The sequence below is a fragment of the Monoraphidium neglectum genome (genome assembly GCF_000611645.1).
Source record: "Monoraphidium neglectum strain SAG 48.87 unplaced genomic scaffold scaffold01285, whole genome shotgun sequence".
Lineage (NCBI taxonomy): Eukaryota > Viridiplantae > Chlorophyta > Chlorophyceae > Sphaeropleales > Selenastraceae > Monoraphidium > Monoraphidium neglectum.
The window spans coordinates 1-15,305 of NW_014012343.1; the positions used below are offsets into that span (position 1 = coordinate 1).

At 65.2% G+C, this 15,305-nt stretch overlaps 4 protein-coding genes across 4 annotated transcripts; 2 read left to right on the forward strand and 2 right to left on the reverse strand.

The window, feature by feature from the left end:
* Positions 1 to 1,178: 1,178 nt before the first annotated feature.
* Positions 1,179 to 4,910, forward strand: MNEG_7324 (hypothetical protein; the record flags this gene model as incomplete). The annotated part of the gene is made up of 3 exons (XM_014044200.1): positions 1,179 to 2,547; positions 4,070 to 4,294; positions 4,504 to 4,910. The coding sequence occupies 3 exons, from the start codon at positions 1,179 to 1,181 to the stop codon at positions 4,908 to 4,910; spliced, it is 2,001 nt and encodes a 666-aa protein (XP_013899654.1).
* A 730-nt stretch (positions 4,911 to 5,640) lies between these two features.
* Positions 5,641 to 7,083, reverse strand: MNEG_7325 (hypothetical protein; the record flags this gene model as incomplete). Its single annotated transcript, XM_014044201.1, has 3 exons — positions 5,641 to 6,028; positions 6,291 to 6,722; positions 7,001 to 7,083. 3 exons carry the CDS (start codon positions 7,081 to 7,083, stop codon positions 5,641 to 5,643), a joined length of 903 nt encoding a protein of 300 aa, XP_013899655.1.
* Positions 7,084 to 9,972: 2,889 nt separating this feature from the next.
* MNEG_7326 (hypothetical protein) lies at positions 9,973 to 10,651 on the reverse strand (the record flags this gene model as incomplete). Its single annotated transcript, XM_014044202.1, has 2 exons — positions 9,973 to 10,283; positions 10,474 to 10,651. The coding sequence occupies 2 exons, from the start codon at positions 10,649 to 10,651 to the stop codon at positions 9,973 to 9,975; spliced, it is 489 nt and encodes a 162-aa protein (XP_013899656.1).
* An 824-nt stretch (positions 10,652 to 11,475) lies between these two features.
* Positions 11,476 to 14,682, forward strand: MNEG_7327 (hypothetical protein; the record flags this gene model as incomplete). The annotated part of the gene is made up of 4 exons (XM_014044203.1): positions 11,476 to 11,855; positions 12,137 to 12,436; positions 12,722 to 14,213; positions 14,629 to 14,682. The coding sequence occupies 4 exons, from the start codon at positions 11,476 to 11,478 to the stop codon at positions 14,680 to 14,682; spliced, it is 2,226 nt and encodes a 741-aa protein (XP_013899657.1).
* Positions 14,683 to 15,305: the final 623 nt, after the last annotated feature.

Sequence of the window (15,305 nt, forward strand, 5' to 3'; positions counted from 1 at the left end):
GGGCGGGGGGGGGCGGGGTCTGACCTGTTCCACCAGCTCTGCCTGCGGAGGCGGCAGGTCGGCCGCTGGGTCCTGTATCAGGGGTCCATCGAGCAGCCCCCGCTGCCACTGCTGCTGCTGCTGCTGCTGTGAAGGAGCTGCATTGCTGTCGGCCGGAGCTCCTGCATGCGCAAGGTGGGTGATGTCAGGCTGGGCTGAAAGGCAAACTGCATCACCCTGCACTAGAAAAAGCCCACGCAACCGAGCGCCTGGCACTCTGCCGGCTGGCCCAGCCGCACCTGCTGAGCTGTTGTCACTGCAGGTGGCCTGGCTGTGCGAGATGCACCGCTCTGCCAGCTGCTCTGAGGGTTTCGCCGCTGCATGCACTGGCAGCAGTGGCAGCAGCGTCGCTGCTGCGCTGCCGACCATTTGCTGCTGCACTGCAGTCGCGGCTGCGCGTTGCAGAAGGTGGCCCCACATAACCGTACTCATAAGCATGGCGTCCACGATTGATAAGGACTCGCAACAGGTGCCCCACACAGGGCCTACGTGGATCTGATGGCCGTGTGATCTAGCGAATACAGCCCTGTCCGAGGTCGATTTGAGCGTACTGAGGCGTTCTTGAAAATCACGTGCAATGGCCACGAGCGATGACAAGGGCGCCAGCTGGCCCAGGTGACCTGCCTATCGACCTGCCTTCCTCGGCTGAGGATAAACCGTGGCTCCTTTCCAACGCAGCTCGATAGACCTCAATAGTTCAAAGCGTTTGTCTGCAACGTCACAAACCACGCATACCGTCGCTACTTACAGGTACTTTAGACCGCAAACGCCCATCTAGAGTCTTCCGATTGCACAGCGCCACGGGCACACAGCTCAACACCGTGGACTCAAGCGTGGGTTGAAGTGTCCCTGAGTCGCGCGCAGGTGCGTGTGGATCGCTAGGGGACGTTGAGCTGGGTGGGACACGATGTCCGACGGGCCCCTCGCAACCCGCGCAGTCCGAGCCTCGCGATGGATTTTTGTGGCTCAAACCACTGAGTTTATTTCATTTGCGCCAGCCCCCCCATGTTCTTGCACTCTGCACGCCACCGGGAAAAGCGTGGGGGCCCAGGCAGCTCCTGCATGCCAACCTTGATGTGCCTGGCCTCATTCTCCGCACTCCTCATCCCCCTTCCTCCTTCCCCCTCCACGCAACAGGCATGGACACCGACGCCATTGAGCAAGACCTGTTCTGGCAGGGCCTTGGCTCCCCGCCGCAGCTGCTCGACACTGACGACGCGTTGGTGCCGGACCTGTTGGCGCTCCTGAGCGCCGACACCACGTTGGACAACGCCGCCGCCTGCGACGCCGACACGCCGCAGCTGTCTGCGCCATTCCTCGTGCGCGCCACCTCGGACCACTCCACCGACGGCAGCGCCCACATGGGCGGCGATTGCGTCCGCAGCAGCAGTAGCGCAGCAGCAACAGCAGAGTCCAAAGCCAGCGCCGGCGCCGACGCCTGCGCCCCTGTCGCGGCAGCCTCGTGCTTCTTCCATCACAACGCGGTCGTCACCACCACCCACGCGGCGCTGGCGCCACAGCTGAGCGCGCCCGTCTTTGGCTCCTGTGTGCTGCCGCCAGTAGTGGCACTGCCACTGGTGCTCACACCGCACATCGGGCAGCAGCAGCTTCCAATCCCGTGTGGAGACATCAAGCAGCCGCAGCAGCAGCAGCAGCAGCAGCAGCTTTGCCAGCCAGCAGCCTCGCCATCGGAGAGCAGCGACCTCACGCACATCTCGGCTGGCGGCTCCGCCGCGGATGGCTTGGCGTCCCCCACCGCGTCGCTCGCAGCCGCCCCCATCCCCGTGCCGGCCTCCACCGGGGCCAAGCGCAAGCAGCAGCCCGCGGCCCGCGCGGCGCCCGCCGCCAAGGCCGCCAAGCGGCGCGCCTCCGCCGCGGCCCCCAGCGCGGCCGCCGCGGAGAACGACAGCGACGCGGACACGAGCAGCGACGACGACGAGGACGATGGCGGCAGCGAGCAGCAGCCCCTGACTAAGGCGCAGCTGGCGGCGCTGCGCCGCCGCGCGCCGGAGGTCAACTGGCGCGCCATATCCGACCCCGCAGAGCGCCGCCGCCAGCGGCGGCTGGCGAAAAACCGCGTGACCGCTGCGCGCAGTCGCGAGCGGAAGAAGGAGCAGTGGGCCGAGACGGCGGCGCGGCTGGCGGCGCTGGAGCAGGAGAACGCGGCGCTGCGCGCGCAGCTGCGCGGCCTGTCCGAGGAGAATGCCGGCCTCAAGGCGCGGCTCGCTAGCCCCTATAGGGGCGCGGGCCCCGCCGACATCCCCTCTGCCGCCCCCTGCGGCGCGTCCAGGAGCTACCCCGAGCCTGCCGTGCTCGCGTGCTTAGCTATAATGCACTTGGTGGTGCTCCTGGCCGCGCCGTCCGGGCGCGCAGGGTGTGAGGGACTGGGCATGATCCGTCGGGCGGGCCGCGCGGCTGCCGCGTGCAGCGGCCGCGTGCTTACCAGCTCTGGTTTCGCCAGGAGCCGCGGCAGCGACGGCGGCGGTGTGGCGGTGGCGGCGAAGGGCGGTCCGGCAGCGGCAAGGGGCGCGCGGTTCGGGTGCGGGCACGTCAGGTTGAGAGGCGGCCGCCAGCCTCTATTGGCAGCCGCCGCCGCATGACGCGCCCTGCAACCTTGCGCTGCCCATCTGTCTGCCGCTGTCGAACTGTCTGCCGCTGCTGAACTGTCTGCCGCTGCCGGTCTTTGCCCCTGCTGCACCAGTACTGTGATGAATTTTACGAAACTGTCGGTCGCATTGCGCTAGCATGGATGCCCCAAGTGGCCGCGCCCCCATCCCGCGGCCTTCGCTTTCCATCTGGCACACCTTCCGCCACACTACTATCAACTCATACATCAAACCCTGTTGGCCTGAAGCCCACCTGGTCGTCTCTGTTTTTGCCATGTTTACGACTTCGCTGCTTTCCAGCTTTCCTGACCTGTGGTGCTGATTCCAGCCCGCTCCCCAGCGAACCGCGCTTGCCAATCCTGCCTTGTGCGCGCCGCACGCATGTGTATATCAACACTCGCGTTCTCTGCTGCGCCTCTGCGCGCTGAGCGCGGTTTGGCCCCTTGTGCATGCGCTTATGCATGGGCACGCTTTTCCATGACGCTGTTGCGTGGCAGGCCCTTCACAATGAAGCAGTTCGGGGGACACTTGCGTCCTCAGAGCCTCGCACAGCCCCTTGTTTTTGAAGGGCTGCTGCATTTCAGGATTGCTGATGTTTGCGTTCCTCTGCCAGGCAGTACTACTTGAGTAAACTGAGGCGGACGTATGCTCATCCTGGCTGTCAGATGCCTGGTGTTATCCTGCAATGTGGAGGGTCGCTCACGCAGTCCGGATACTGGAAGGCTTTGGCAACGGGCTGCAGGCGTCGCACCTGTTCCGCGCTCGCGTACCCCTGTCGTGTACATACGAGCAGCTGCTTGAACGGTTGGTGACTGGGTCTACATCACCATATGAGTGATGCCAATTGTGCTTGGACTGTGCCATGTTGCTGGCGTGCGGCTGGGCCGTGCGGCTGGTGAATTGGGAGCCTGGGGGTGGGGGGGGGGGGTGCTCCGCTGGGCCCCTCACCCTTGCCCACCTGCTTCGTCTGCATAGATGGTCCAAAGCAGTCCCATGATGCTGATATGCCTTGCGAGGCGGTTGGTTGGCTCATTGGCAATCAAAGGCAAGGTACGGCCAGGTCATCACTTGCCACCGGCCAGGTTTGACGGTCACGTCGGCCGGCAGAGTCCGCCGTTGCATGGAACTGTGAACGGGTGCCAGGAAAGGTCCTTGATGGCACGATTGTCCACTGTCTCCGTATCACTGCTGTTTGAGTGTCTCTTTGATGGATCGCAGCTTCGTCTCGTAAAGTCGTGATCTCGGCCCGCACCATCAGCGAGCTGCGGCAGCCATATCTTTCCAAAGAATGGCGCTTACATTCAGCTATATGCATTACTCCCGCCTTAGACATGCATGCATGCTGCAGTCGCGCGCGGCAACCGTCGTGTTGAAGCCAGCGCACGCACTGCGTCGTGCCCGGATCGCCTGCGCTGTTGCCCCAGAACCTCAGCAAGGCGGGGGCCCCTGGTGGGGAACTTTGCCGCATGGCGCACGGCCGGCACTGCCACACCAGCAGCAGCAGGGGCAGCAGCAGCAGGGGCAGCAGCAGCAGGGGCAGCAAGGGCAGCAGGGGCCGCGCATGTTCGCTGGCGGCCGGCGCCCCACGCCTTGGGCGACGGGTTTCAGCAACGACGAGGAAAGAGAGCTCCTTTGGGCCGGGTACTCGGGTGCGTGCACATCGGTGGGATCAGCTTCTCGTGGGACGCCTCACATGCCAGGGTGTGCTGAGGATGCGCCAGGGCGTTGCAGGCTCCACAGGACGGACAGGACACGCAAGCTGCATGAACACAGCCGTCACGCCGCAGGCCTGACTGCAGTCAGGTTCTGGTTTCCCACGCATGCACACACCAACCATCGCCCAACCCTGTCGCTGCAGACCTGTCCGAGCAGCTGAGCCAGGCCCACTCCCACAACAAGACCCTGCAGGCGGAGCTCGAGTCGCTGCACGCGGCAGTCCAGCGCCTGCAGCAGCGCCAGTCCCCGGACTCCGACAACCAGCAGCGCAACGCCGCGCGCGCGGCCGCGGGGCCGTGGCAGGCGGCGTCCTTCCTGCTGCTGTTCCTGATGGTCATAAACATTGCAGGGGCGATCGCGTCGTTCCAGCTCGCGGCCTCGTCTTTCACATGCTTCGGTTGGGGCGCGAAGCAGCAGGTGGCAAAAGGCCTGCTTGTGCGGCCGATGATGGAGCTGGTGTCGTCCGCCGTGCCGGCCGCAAACTCGATAGTCGTGATCGTGTTCTGCATCCAGGCGATCAAGGCGGCCTGGATGTGCCTGGCGTTTTAGGTGGCCCCCCAGCCGCCCTGCCTGCGTCGCGGCAGGCGTAATCCTCTGTGTCGCCCCCCTCCCCCTTAGCCTCGCTGGCATGTGTGCCGGGCTAAACCTGGGAAAGCGCAACCCTCTGGGTCAAAGTTGGTCAGAGGACACGCCGCACTTTTACGCCTGCTGTACAGCTGTCTCATCCAATCGGCTCGTCACATTTCATGTTTGCTGGCTTGCGTGCATAATGTTTTTGCGTACGAGAGGACCGCTTTTGGCCGTGTGGCCGAGCGCAAAATCACAGGCAGGGCAAGGCCCTGTTCATTGTAAAATGACTGCTGATTTGGTCAAAGGCAACCAAACGGCGTTCAATGGTGAATCATAATCTTGAATGTTGCGAGCGCCGAAACGTGAGCGGGCGCGCCCCTGGATTCAACACAGCGTACTGCGCCATTGATGCTGATGTGACGTTGCAGCGGCCACGGTGGCAGCTTGTGGGGCACCCAGGCGCGACGTTTGCCAGGGAGTGCAGATCATCAAGGACGGCACAGGGGCGATCTACCGTGATGCGTGTTCATGCGTTTGAAGGGCGCCTTCCCGCAGGCGGGGCCGCCACCCGCGGGCGCGCAGCCAGCAACTATTAATAAGACAATTCCTTGTTTGCATGGCGTTTGCTTGCTTGGCTGGGTGCTTACGGATGGTGTTCACCCTGGGCGTCCCGCCAGGGCGATGTAGGCAGGGCCGAGGCCTGGCTGATTCAGTGGCCAGAGGGGTACCCGCTGACGCAGACGCCGTTGACGCAGGGGTTCTTGTTGCCCCCGCAGCACACCGGCAGCTCCACCCAGGGGTCGGTCGTGCAGGGGCCCCCCAGCTGCGAGAAGGCGCACGGCCGCTGGGGCTTCTCCGCTGACGTCAGCACGAAGAAGTTGGGGTCGGGTGAGGTGGCGTCGCGGGTGCCCTTGGTCTTCAGGTAGCCGCACTGGTCCTTGTCGCCGACGACCGCGACGCACTTGGCGTGCTCGTCGCAGTACAGCTGCAGGGCGTCGTAGCCGGTCTTGCCCTTGTAGCCGCCGGGTGGGGTGCAGACGCGCGTGAAGGGGGTCTTGCCGTCGGGGGAGGGGATGTCGTAGCCCTGGATGAGGTGCCTGCGGGTCCCGGCGGCGGCGGCGGCCGCGGCGGCGAGTTTGAGGCACTGGCGGAAACTGACGTGTTTGAACGTCTTGAGAACTGCGCCTGGCAGCTGGCCGCGCCCGTCGCGAAGCGACGCGCCGATGCAGCGCCCATGCCAGCCTTACGCACGCGCACACGCACGTGCAGGCTCGCGCAAGTTTGCTGACGCGAGAGCTTCTGCTTGAGCAAGCGTGCGCGGGTGCTGCGAGACGGGCGCCAAGGGGTCTTCCCACTCACTGGTATACAAAGCGGTACACGCGGGGGCTCTTGGTGGGCGCCGGGTTCGACGGAAAGCCGCTGACGCAGACGCCGTTGACGCAGGGGTTCTTGTTGCCCCCGCAGCAGACCGGCAGCTCCACCCAGGGGTCGGTCGTGCAGGGGCCCCCCAGCTGCGAAAAGGCGCACGGCCGCTGGGGCTTCTCCGCCGACGTCACCACCACCCACTTGGGGTCGGCCTTGGTGACGGCCCTGACGCCTTTGGTCTTGAGGTACGCGCAGCCGTCGGGGGCGCTCGGCGCGACGGCGGCGACGCACTTTGGGGTGTCTTCGCAGTATTGTTTGAACGCGTCGTAGCCCATCTTGCCCTTGTAGCCGCCGGCGGGGGTGCACACCTTGGTGTAGGGGGTCTTGCCGTCGGGGGAGCGGATGTCATTGCCCGGGATGTCAAACCTGGCGGTGAGGTTTGACAGGGCGTCGCGAAGCGGAGTGTGTGTTTCCAGCCCTGAGCAGTGCCCACGACAGCTGCCAGCGGCAAGTTCCATTGCAGGGGCACACCCTGCTGCTAAGCAGACGGGTTATGCTTCCCCGCGACCTTGGAGCCAGCTTCAGCAGAGCTTTGTGGGGCCTTCGCCCCTGAGGCTGCGCCCGGGCCGGCGCGGCGCGCACGTAATCAGATCTGCGGCCACGGCCAACTGCCGAGCAGCGCTGCACCGCGCCGCGACGCGTACCCTGGAACAATGCGGTATTCTCGAGCAGCGTGGGCTGATACCAAGAAAACAGCCAGCAGCAGCAGGACACCCAGCGCCCTCATCCCGCTGTACAAAGATCGATAGCTCGGGCTCGTGAACTTGGGGTGACACTGCTCTGTCGTGGTCGTGATCAAATGTATGTTTTGTGCTTGATGCCGCTACATCCTAGCAAACACTGCCGCCGACGCAGCAGAGCATGCGGCACGTCGTGACTCAAGGTCACCGCGGCGGTTCTCGCCGCGTCGCCGTCCATCTGCAACTGCGGTAGGTAGTGTCCATGACTACACCAGCCACCTTCCAGTGGCAATGGCAGTTTCTGGTACCCCTGCAGGAACTGGTGGCCCAAGTGATGGCAGGAATGCCCCACTCGCGTTACGCACTTTGCTGCCGCGCATCATACGGCTGGATCCCAGCCCAACCTGCCGTCGGGCGGTTAATGGGGTTTCGTCGCAGCTTGCTTTTTCAGAGGTGCTCAGTAAAAGACTCCACGGAAAGAAAAACGCGTCACGCAGGCTTCCTGGTGGAGACGGTCCGCATGGCTTGCACCCTTAAGCGCTCAGCGACGTGATCACCCACTCGCACGCATTCCTCGGCATGTTACCCATTTGGCACTTTATGTTGATGTCTGTGCAATTTCAGCACAACAGCAGAAGTTTTGTACGTCCAAGTGAGGTTTCCAATGTCAACAAGATCCTGCCGAGCTTGTGAAACAGCAGCCAGCGACGGCGGCGACAAACATTGATGCTGACGTCATCGGGTCCTGGGCGCGCCCTGCCCTGTGCCCGCTCCGGGGTTGCCCCAATCAGCTGGCTGGCTTCGATACGTGGCATCAAGCGTGCCCGATGAGCCTTCTGCCACCACACTCGGTTCCTTGTGAGGGCACTGCGAGAGCCCGAGGTGTCTCGTGCGCACGTGCATGCGTGCAGCCGACGCGCCCGCGCTGATTGCGTGCGCACGCTCGTGCAAGAATGTGTGCATGCCGCCTGCGCACGCAGCCATGCGTGCTTGCATGCACTTGAGAAGAGATCAACTGGCGTGCCTGGCGGCCATAGTGCATAGTGCATGCTCGCTAGTCAACACGCTCATGGGCGAAGTCAAACGGCGGACGTCACTGCAGGCGCAACGCAATCTGGCGGCTGTGCGTGCGCCTGCTGCCTACAGCAGGCCGGTGCGTGCGACTAGGTTGCGTGCGATGAGGTCAGTGCAAGAAGTAAAGCATGCGCAAATGTGGGGGAGCGATGAGCGTAGGATGTGCGGTTGTCATCATGTGATCACAGAGCACGCTTGATGGATTCTGATATTGAATTCATATTGAAGCCGTGAACGATGTATGCAAAACAGAGATACGCGCAGCCGCTACAGCGACCAACAGGCAATGAGGAATCAGGCATCACGACAGTGGGGCTGCCCCAAGATACTGCAGCAGCACCAGAACAGAGGCGCATGGACTACCAAGTGTGCCAAGGGGCACCGATGCTTTGCAGCCACCCAATTGATGATTTAGGTCAGATCAGACTCATCACCAGCAGCGCTGCCGCAACCATCCAGGCAACACCTTCCCGTGCTGCAGCGGCAGACGAGCTGCTTCCGTTGCCGGGCGCTGGGGCGGGCGGCGAAGCCGCGGGGCCCTCAGGGGGCGGCTGAGCGGCGTTGTTGCTTGGGGCCTTGCGAGCTCCGTACGGGCTATCGCTGCAGATGGAATCCAATTCCAGGCCGAGCGCAATCCTGCAGTTCGCTCCGCCGCAGCTGCCGTCGCCGGCGTCGTCCGCGGCGGGGCCGCAGAGCAGAGCGCAAAAGGGCAGCCAGTGGAACACAACGCTGTCGGCCAGCCGCGCCTGCTCGGAGATCTGGGCTTTGCCTGCGGCGCCGCCGGCGGTCAGCAGCGTCTTGTATGCCGCCTGCCGGCACTGCTCGTCCTCGATCTTGCAGTCCCTGAGTGCTGCGTGATAAAATGCCGCCCACGCCGCCGCGTTGCGCGGCAGCGGCTCGAGAAGCCGCAGCAGCGCGCGGGAGTGCACGTAGCAGCGTCCCCCGCCGCTCCCGCCGCCGCCGCTGCTCGCCCTGTCGCCGAAAATGAGGTTGAGTTGCAGTTGATCTGGCTGGCGCAGGCTTCAGGGCCCTCGGCATCGCAGACACCGACATAATTGTCGACCCGCTCTTGCACCGCCTGCTGTCCCAACGGGGAATTCGCTGCGTCGGCCCCTGGCCCGGCACCCTGGGCGACAACCGCCCCTTGAAAGACGAGCTTGGTTGTTGAAGAGACAATGGGCGTGAAGAATGAAGCGCGGCAGGGCGCCGACAGGAGCGAAACGAGCAGCAGCACCAGCAACAGCGGAGCGTCAGCGAGCGGCGTTCGAGTCGACAACGAGCCAGAAACGCGTTTGTCGCAATCGGCTGCGATCATCATGATAATTTCGAGTAGTACTTTCAAGATACCGATACGTCAACCGCATGCAGTTTGTCACAAAATCTGTTGCTTGCCTGCAATGCCGGGTAGGCATGCGGGGAAGCGACAGGCGCGAATTGTGGGTTGGCTTAACGAGCATGGCGTATTCCAACAATTACAGGTGGCGCTTTTAGGGCTGCTGAGCAGCTGGCGCTCAACGCACCTGGCGCGGCACAGCATGCGTTCCATCATTACAACCAGTCTCGAACCCCCACCCGCCAGTTCTGACTTTCGGGGCTGCCATAATGCTTCCGCGCTTCCGCCAGGGTCTCAGCAGTGCTATGAAAGACTCAGCTGCTTCAAACCAACCTGGCATGTGAATTTAGGGGGTTACCGTGTAATTCAATTAGCCGAAAATCTGCACTGTGGCCCAGTGGCTGCTGAGCTCCATGCAGCTAGACGGGCGCTCCACCGCCCAGCACCAGCAAGCATGGACTTCATGCTTTCTGGAAATAAGAAACCCCCTTGATGAAAGATCTATGTGCTGTGCAATGCGAAAATTCGATCATTGCATCACGCCTGCAACGGCCCCTGCCACTGCGCGCAGCAGCGCGCTCGCGGCCCCTGCCCCAGCGACGAGCGCCGCAGTCGCAATCAGCGGGTTGTCCAGAGAAAAGAACGCAGGCTGCCTGTCACCGTCATCCTCCTGCTGCTGCTGCTCCTGCTTCTGCTGCTGCTGCTGCCGCTGCTGCTCGGCATCTGTCCCGCCCTCCGCCCCGCCACCGCCGGCCGCCGCGCCGCCGCCGAGCGCGGCCGCGCGCTTGGCGGCCGCGTTGCGCGCCATCTCCTGGCGCCTCTCCAGCTGCCGGAGCCAGTCTGGTAGGAAGGAGTTGCAGAGCGCACGCAAGATTGCGAGAGCGTCAGCACGCCCGGCTGTGGAGGCGACCCCAATCCGGGGCCTCCCATCTGCCCCGGCCCACAGCCGGTCAGCGGACAGCCGCGGCTGCAGTCCGCAAGCCCCGACGCGCCGCCGCTGCAGACGGCGCCAGGCCGCGCGTAAGCTCACCTGTGTAGAACCAGCGCTCCAGCCCGCGGTCGCTATCGTTTTGGATCTCTTCCAGGTATCCCCGCACGGCGCCCGCCCGTTTCTCCTTTGCCAGAGTGCGCCGCGCGGAGGGTACAACGCTCCACCACCTGCCACCAGGTTGGGGCGTGGTGCCGCTGCTTAGGTGGGGCTCGACCATTAATGCAGAAATAAAAAATACCAGCTTCGTTCAGGCAGCTGGCATTTGGCAAAGGCACCCGTTGCTGGAAAGAAACCATGTGTAGGAGGCTGCGTGCGCCTGATTAGCATCAGGCAGGGTGGCTGTGGGAGCGTACCAGTATGCTGCAGCACCCAGCGTGAGCGCGAGGACCGCCAGCTGGCCATACAAGACTGAAGGATCGACGTGGGGTTCAAAGACATCGCCAGGCGGCAGCGGCGGCGGCGGTGACGCGGCTGCGCAGCACCGCCCGCGCGGCTCCCGCCTGCGCGGCGCGGCCGCTGCGGTGCGCGAGCGCGCATGCGTCCAGCCACTGGCGAGGGCACCATGGCTTGTTGGTCTGCTGGCGCTACTGCTGGAGCCGAGCGTCCGCAAATGAATTGGAGTCAGTAGAGTTCTTGTGCTGGTTCCCATGCATTGTGTGGGCCTGCCGCCGCTGCGGCAGTGTCCGTGCATCCTAATGACTGGCGTTGAATGCAGCAGCGAACGGTGTGGCGGAAAGCGACTCGGCAGGACGAAGGAAAGCGGATACGCGATGGCGCATTACACGCAATGGAGCCCATAACATTTCGCGCGTGCGCCCCACATTTACAGACGTAAGGTGCGGTCACAGTCTCACTTCGAAAGTCACCCCGGTGTGACTGATCTGAAACAAGGCTGGAAACAGACCCACAAGTACTCCATTAAGCACTCTCTGAGCTTTTGTAGGCATTGCAGCGCGCGCTGTGCACGGCTGTGATGATCCTCCACTTAAAGATCGTGGCCTCACAGGCGCGCATGCCACGTGAATAGATCGAGCATAAAATATGATTGCCGTCTTGCAGCGCTCGCGCGCTGCGCTGCTGCATGTGCTGCACGCGCAGCCGCTGCCTCAGCACCCCGCAGCCCGCTTCGCCGCGTCGTCATCCACTGGCGCCGGCGCAGACGCCGCGGATCAGCAGTCGCAGCAGTGCCTATACACGATCCTGGGCGTAGGCAAGGCCGCCGACCAGGCGGAGGTCAAGGCGGCGTTCCGCCGCATGGCAAAGCGCGTGCATCCAGACGTCCTCAAGAGCGGCCGCGGCCACGGCCACGGCCACCACAGCGGCGCAGGCGGCGCACCCGCGGCGCCGGCGTCCCAGCAGCAGGCGGCGGTGGCGTTCCTGCGGCTTGTGGAGGCCTATGAGGTGCTGTCGGACCCAGAGAGGTGCGGGGAAGCTGCACGGAAGCCGCTTGCGCGCCTGTGCTCTGGTATTGCCCCGGCCGCCCCCTGCGTAGACGGCAGCCCCCGCGTCGTGCCCTTGTAGGGGGCAAGGCAACGGGATATGAAATGATTCGTGCAGGCGCGGGCTCGTACATGCATGCAGCTTTACAAACAGTCTGCAGGGGCAGGTTGCAGAAGCCGCCAGTGGCCGCCATGGCGACTTGCAGGCGCCATGCGGGGGCGTCGGGCCGTCCTCAGGCAACCAACCGCATGCTGGGCCGCAGGCGCAAACTGTATGACGCGTCGGTCGACGCCGGCCTGCCCGGAGTGCTCCGCGCTGCCGCATCGTCCCGCGCCGCGCCGCACCCGCACGCGCAGCACCCTGACCCGCCGCCCGGCCCCGGCCCCGGCCCCGGCTGGCGGTTCGGGTGGGACGGCTGGGCGCGCGACGGGCCGGCGCGCGGGGCGCCGGTGGCGCGGCGTGACTTTGGGCGGGGTGGCGTGATGGATGCGTTGCATCGGTACCGGGAGACGCTGGAATCGGACCTCCATTCCGCGCTGCTGCACGCCTTTTTCGGGCCCAGGTGGATCATGCGCCACACTCACACACGCATGCACTGTTTTGCAAGCAGCCGGCTCAGGGGCTCACTAAGGGGGTCCCATGTAGTGAGAAGCATTCCTAATCGGCACCGACCACCAGCACGCCCAGCAGCTGCCACCTCGGAACCACCGGCCCGATTTGGTGCAAAATGGCAGCCGCACGTTGGCATGATTGTGGTTCTGCACGTCTGCATGCACACGCATGCATGCGCCCATGCGCAGCTTAACATCAGCCCCACGCCCTCCACGCACCTCCCGCCAACACGCAGGCTGGCCGGCTTGCAGCCTGGGGAGCTGCCGCCCGCGTTTGAAGCAGAGGAGCGCAGCAGCCCAGGCGCGAGCACTGATTTGTTGCAGATAGTCTCAGGCCGCACCCTCCTGGGCTGCGTGCGGCTGCGGCGCGCCGCGCTGCTCGACGCCGCCGACGGCGCCGCGCCCGCACTGCCGCGGGCGCATCCGGCGCTGCCGGCAGCCGCTGGCGGCGGCGCGGTCGCTGAGTTGGCGGCCGGCAGGAGCAGTGTGGCGGCTGCTGCTGAAGTGTTGCTGCAGGACGGGCAGCTGACGCGGACGCAGATGGAGCAGCTGCTTGGTGCGGGGGCAGAGAGTTTAGCAGGGTGGGCGGCGGCGGCCGACGCAGACGGCGGCCGCTCGAGCGGAGCGGAGGGCGAAGCAGGGAATGCGGCTCGGCGCTCGAATGCCGGCGCCGCCAGCAGCGGCGAGGGCGGCGGCAGCGGGCCCCCCCAGCGGGGGCCGTTTCGCTGGTACAGCGGTATAGTGTACATCGACGAAGATAGCGACGAGAGCGACTGCGAGTCGGGGCCGGGCGGCAGCGGCGGCGGCGGCGGCGGCGGCGGCGGCGGCGGCGGCGGCGAGCCAGGGCGCGAGCGTTGGGCCGGGCAGGAGCAGCGCTGGCGCGCGGCGCTGACAGAGGCGCACGCCCTGCGCCTGAGCTACGACTGGGCGGCGCCGCAGCTTGAGGCAGCGGGGACGGCGGCAGCCGCGGCGGCGGGGCTGCTGCCGCCGGCGGAGCAGGGCGGGATGGATGAGGGACAGCTGCTGGTGGAGACGCTGGGCGGGGCGGTTGCAGGGGAAGGCGAGGGGGCGCAGGAGCAGGAGCAGGGGCGAGGCGCTGCGAGCATCGGTGCCGCCAGCCTGGGGCGCGAGTGGGAGGAGCGGCACGGGGGCGGCGGCGGCGGCGGCAGGGGCGGCGCGGACGATGCCCGCGGCTGTGCAGCCGGCGGTGTGCGCCCGTCGAGTCTTCTGAGGCGTGGGACTCTGGGCACCGCCGAAGGCGCGTCCGAGATCATCTGGGGCGGCGCCGGCGCCGCGCCCCTTGCAGAGGCCGCCTCCGCCGCCGAGGCGCTGCGGCGGCGTCAGGAGGAGCCCAGCCAGCGGCACCAGAAGCAGCAGCAGCAGCAGCAGCAGCAGCAGCAGCAGCAGCAGCAGCAGCAGCGGCACCACCCCCAGCAACGGCACCACCAGACGCAACAGCAGCAGCCGCATCAGCAGCAGCAGGAGCAAGAGCAGGAGCAGGAGCAGGAGCAGCCGCAGCAGCCGCAGCAGAAATTGTGGCCGCGCCGCTGGCTCCGGCGCCGCCTGTTCAACCGGCGGCCCAGCGCTGACTGGACGAGCTGCAGCTGGGGCTTCGACGACCTCACAGATGGCGCCACGGTGGTTGAAGCTGCGCTGGGGCCGCCGGGGGCCCAGGGGGTGGTGGCGGTGGCGGTTCGGGACGAGGCGCAGCCTCAGAAGCCCGTCAAGGTGCGGGGCGCCGGATTTTCGACGCGTGTTCTTTCGTCAGGCGGCTTGGCCGAGCCCCCGAAATGGGTTCTTCAATGACTGCTTATTGTGGTTCTGTTGCCATGCGCCGGTCAATCGCTGGTTTTGCCTGGAACCCCCATTGTTGGAGCTGGTCGCGTTGAGGACTGCATCCGTCCAACAGCAAATCTCCCAACACCCAACGGAGACGCGCGCGTGCTGCACCCACCTCACTCCCACAGGTGTACGTGCAGGGGGAATTCGTGGCCGCCCTCCTGGATAATGCGGTGCTGGCGCCGTACAGCGGCGATGTCCTCGCCCTCATCCACTCCTCCTGGACCCCGGGGGTCAGCCATGACATTTTGTTCTACCGCACCCGGCTGCCCCAGACGCGCCTGCTCTGCCGCATGCGCCGCAGCTGGCTCCCGCCATCGGCCGCGTGGCTGTTCCCGCCGCGCGACGCGGCGCATGACGTGGGCGGGTGGCTCGTCGAGTGGGAGGGGTTCAAGAGCCAAAATAAGCCCGGGTGGCTGCACCCGACGGTGTTCCTCTGCGCGGCGGCGGTGAGGAGCATCGACGCAGAGGGGCGCGGGCCGTCGTGGCTGCAGCGGCGGTGGCGGGCGGTCGCAGACCGGCTGATCCCGGCGTATTGAGCGGTGCTGACAGGGAGGGAGCTTCCAGAGCGATTTCGGACGCGAGTTGCTGCTTGCAGGCCCAATTCTGCAATAGATGCATGCCACCAAGACAGCACTAGCAATTAAGTAGCAGTCAAGAAGGACATTGCGTCCAGAACGAAAAAAAGGCTAAGAAGTCGATCAAGATGCATCAGGGAGGGCGGTCAGGTGCTTGAAAATCACGCGCATCAAGGCAAAATTTCATCTGCAAAGACTTGAAAATGTCTCTACACTCCTCATTACGGTTCTAGTAGTTACGGCGCAGCGCGCGCTTAGGGCTCAGCGACCCAGGGCATACCCGAATTGGCCCCGCGGCGCCTGTAATTCGGCACGAAAATTCGGCTCGGCGACAGAAGGCAAACGCACGCCCCTAAAAATACAGACGGGCGCCGGGCGGCCCGCGGCGGCCCGAATCTCGCCG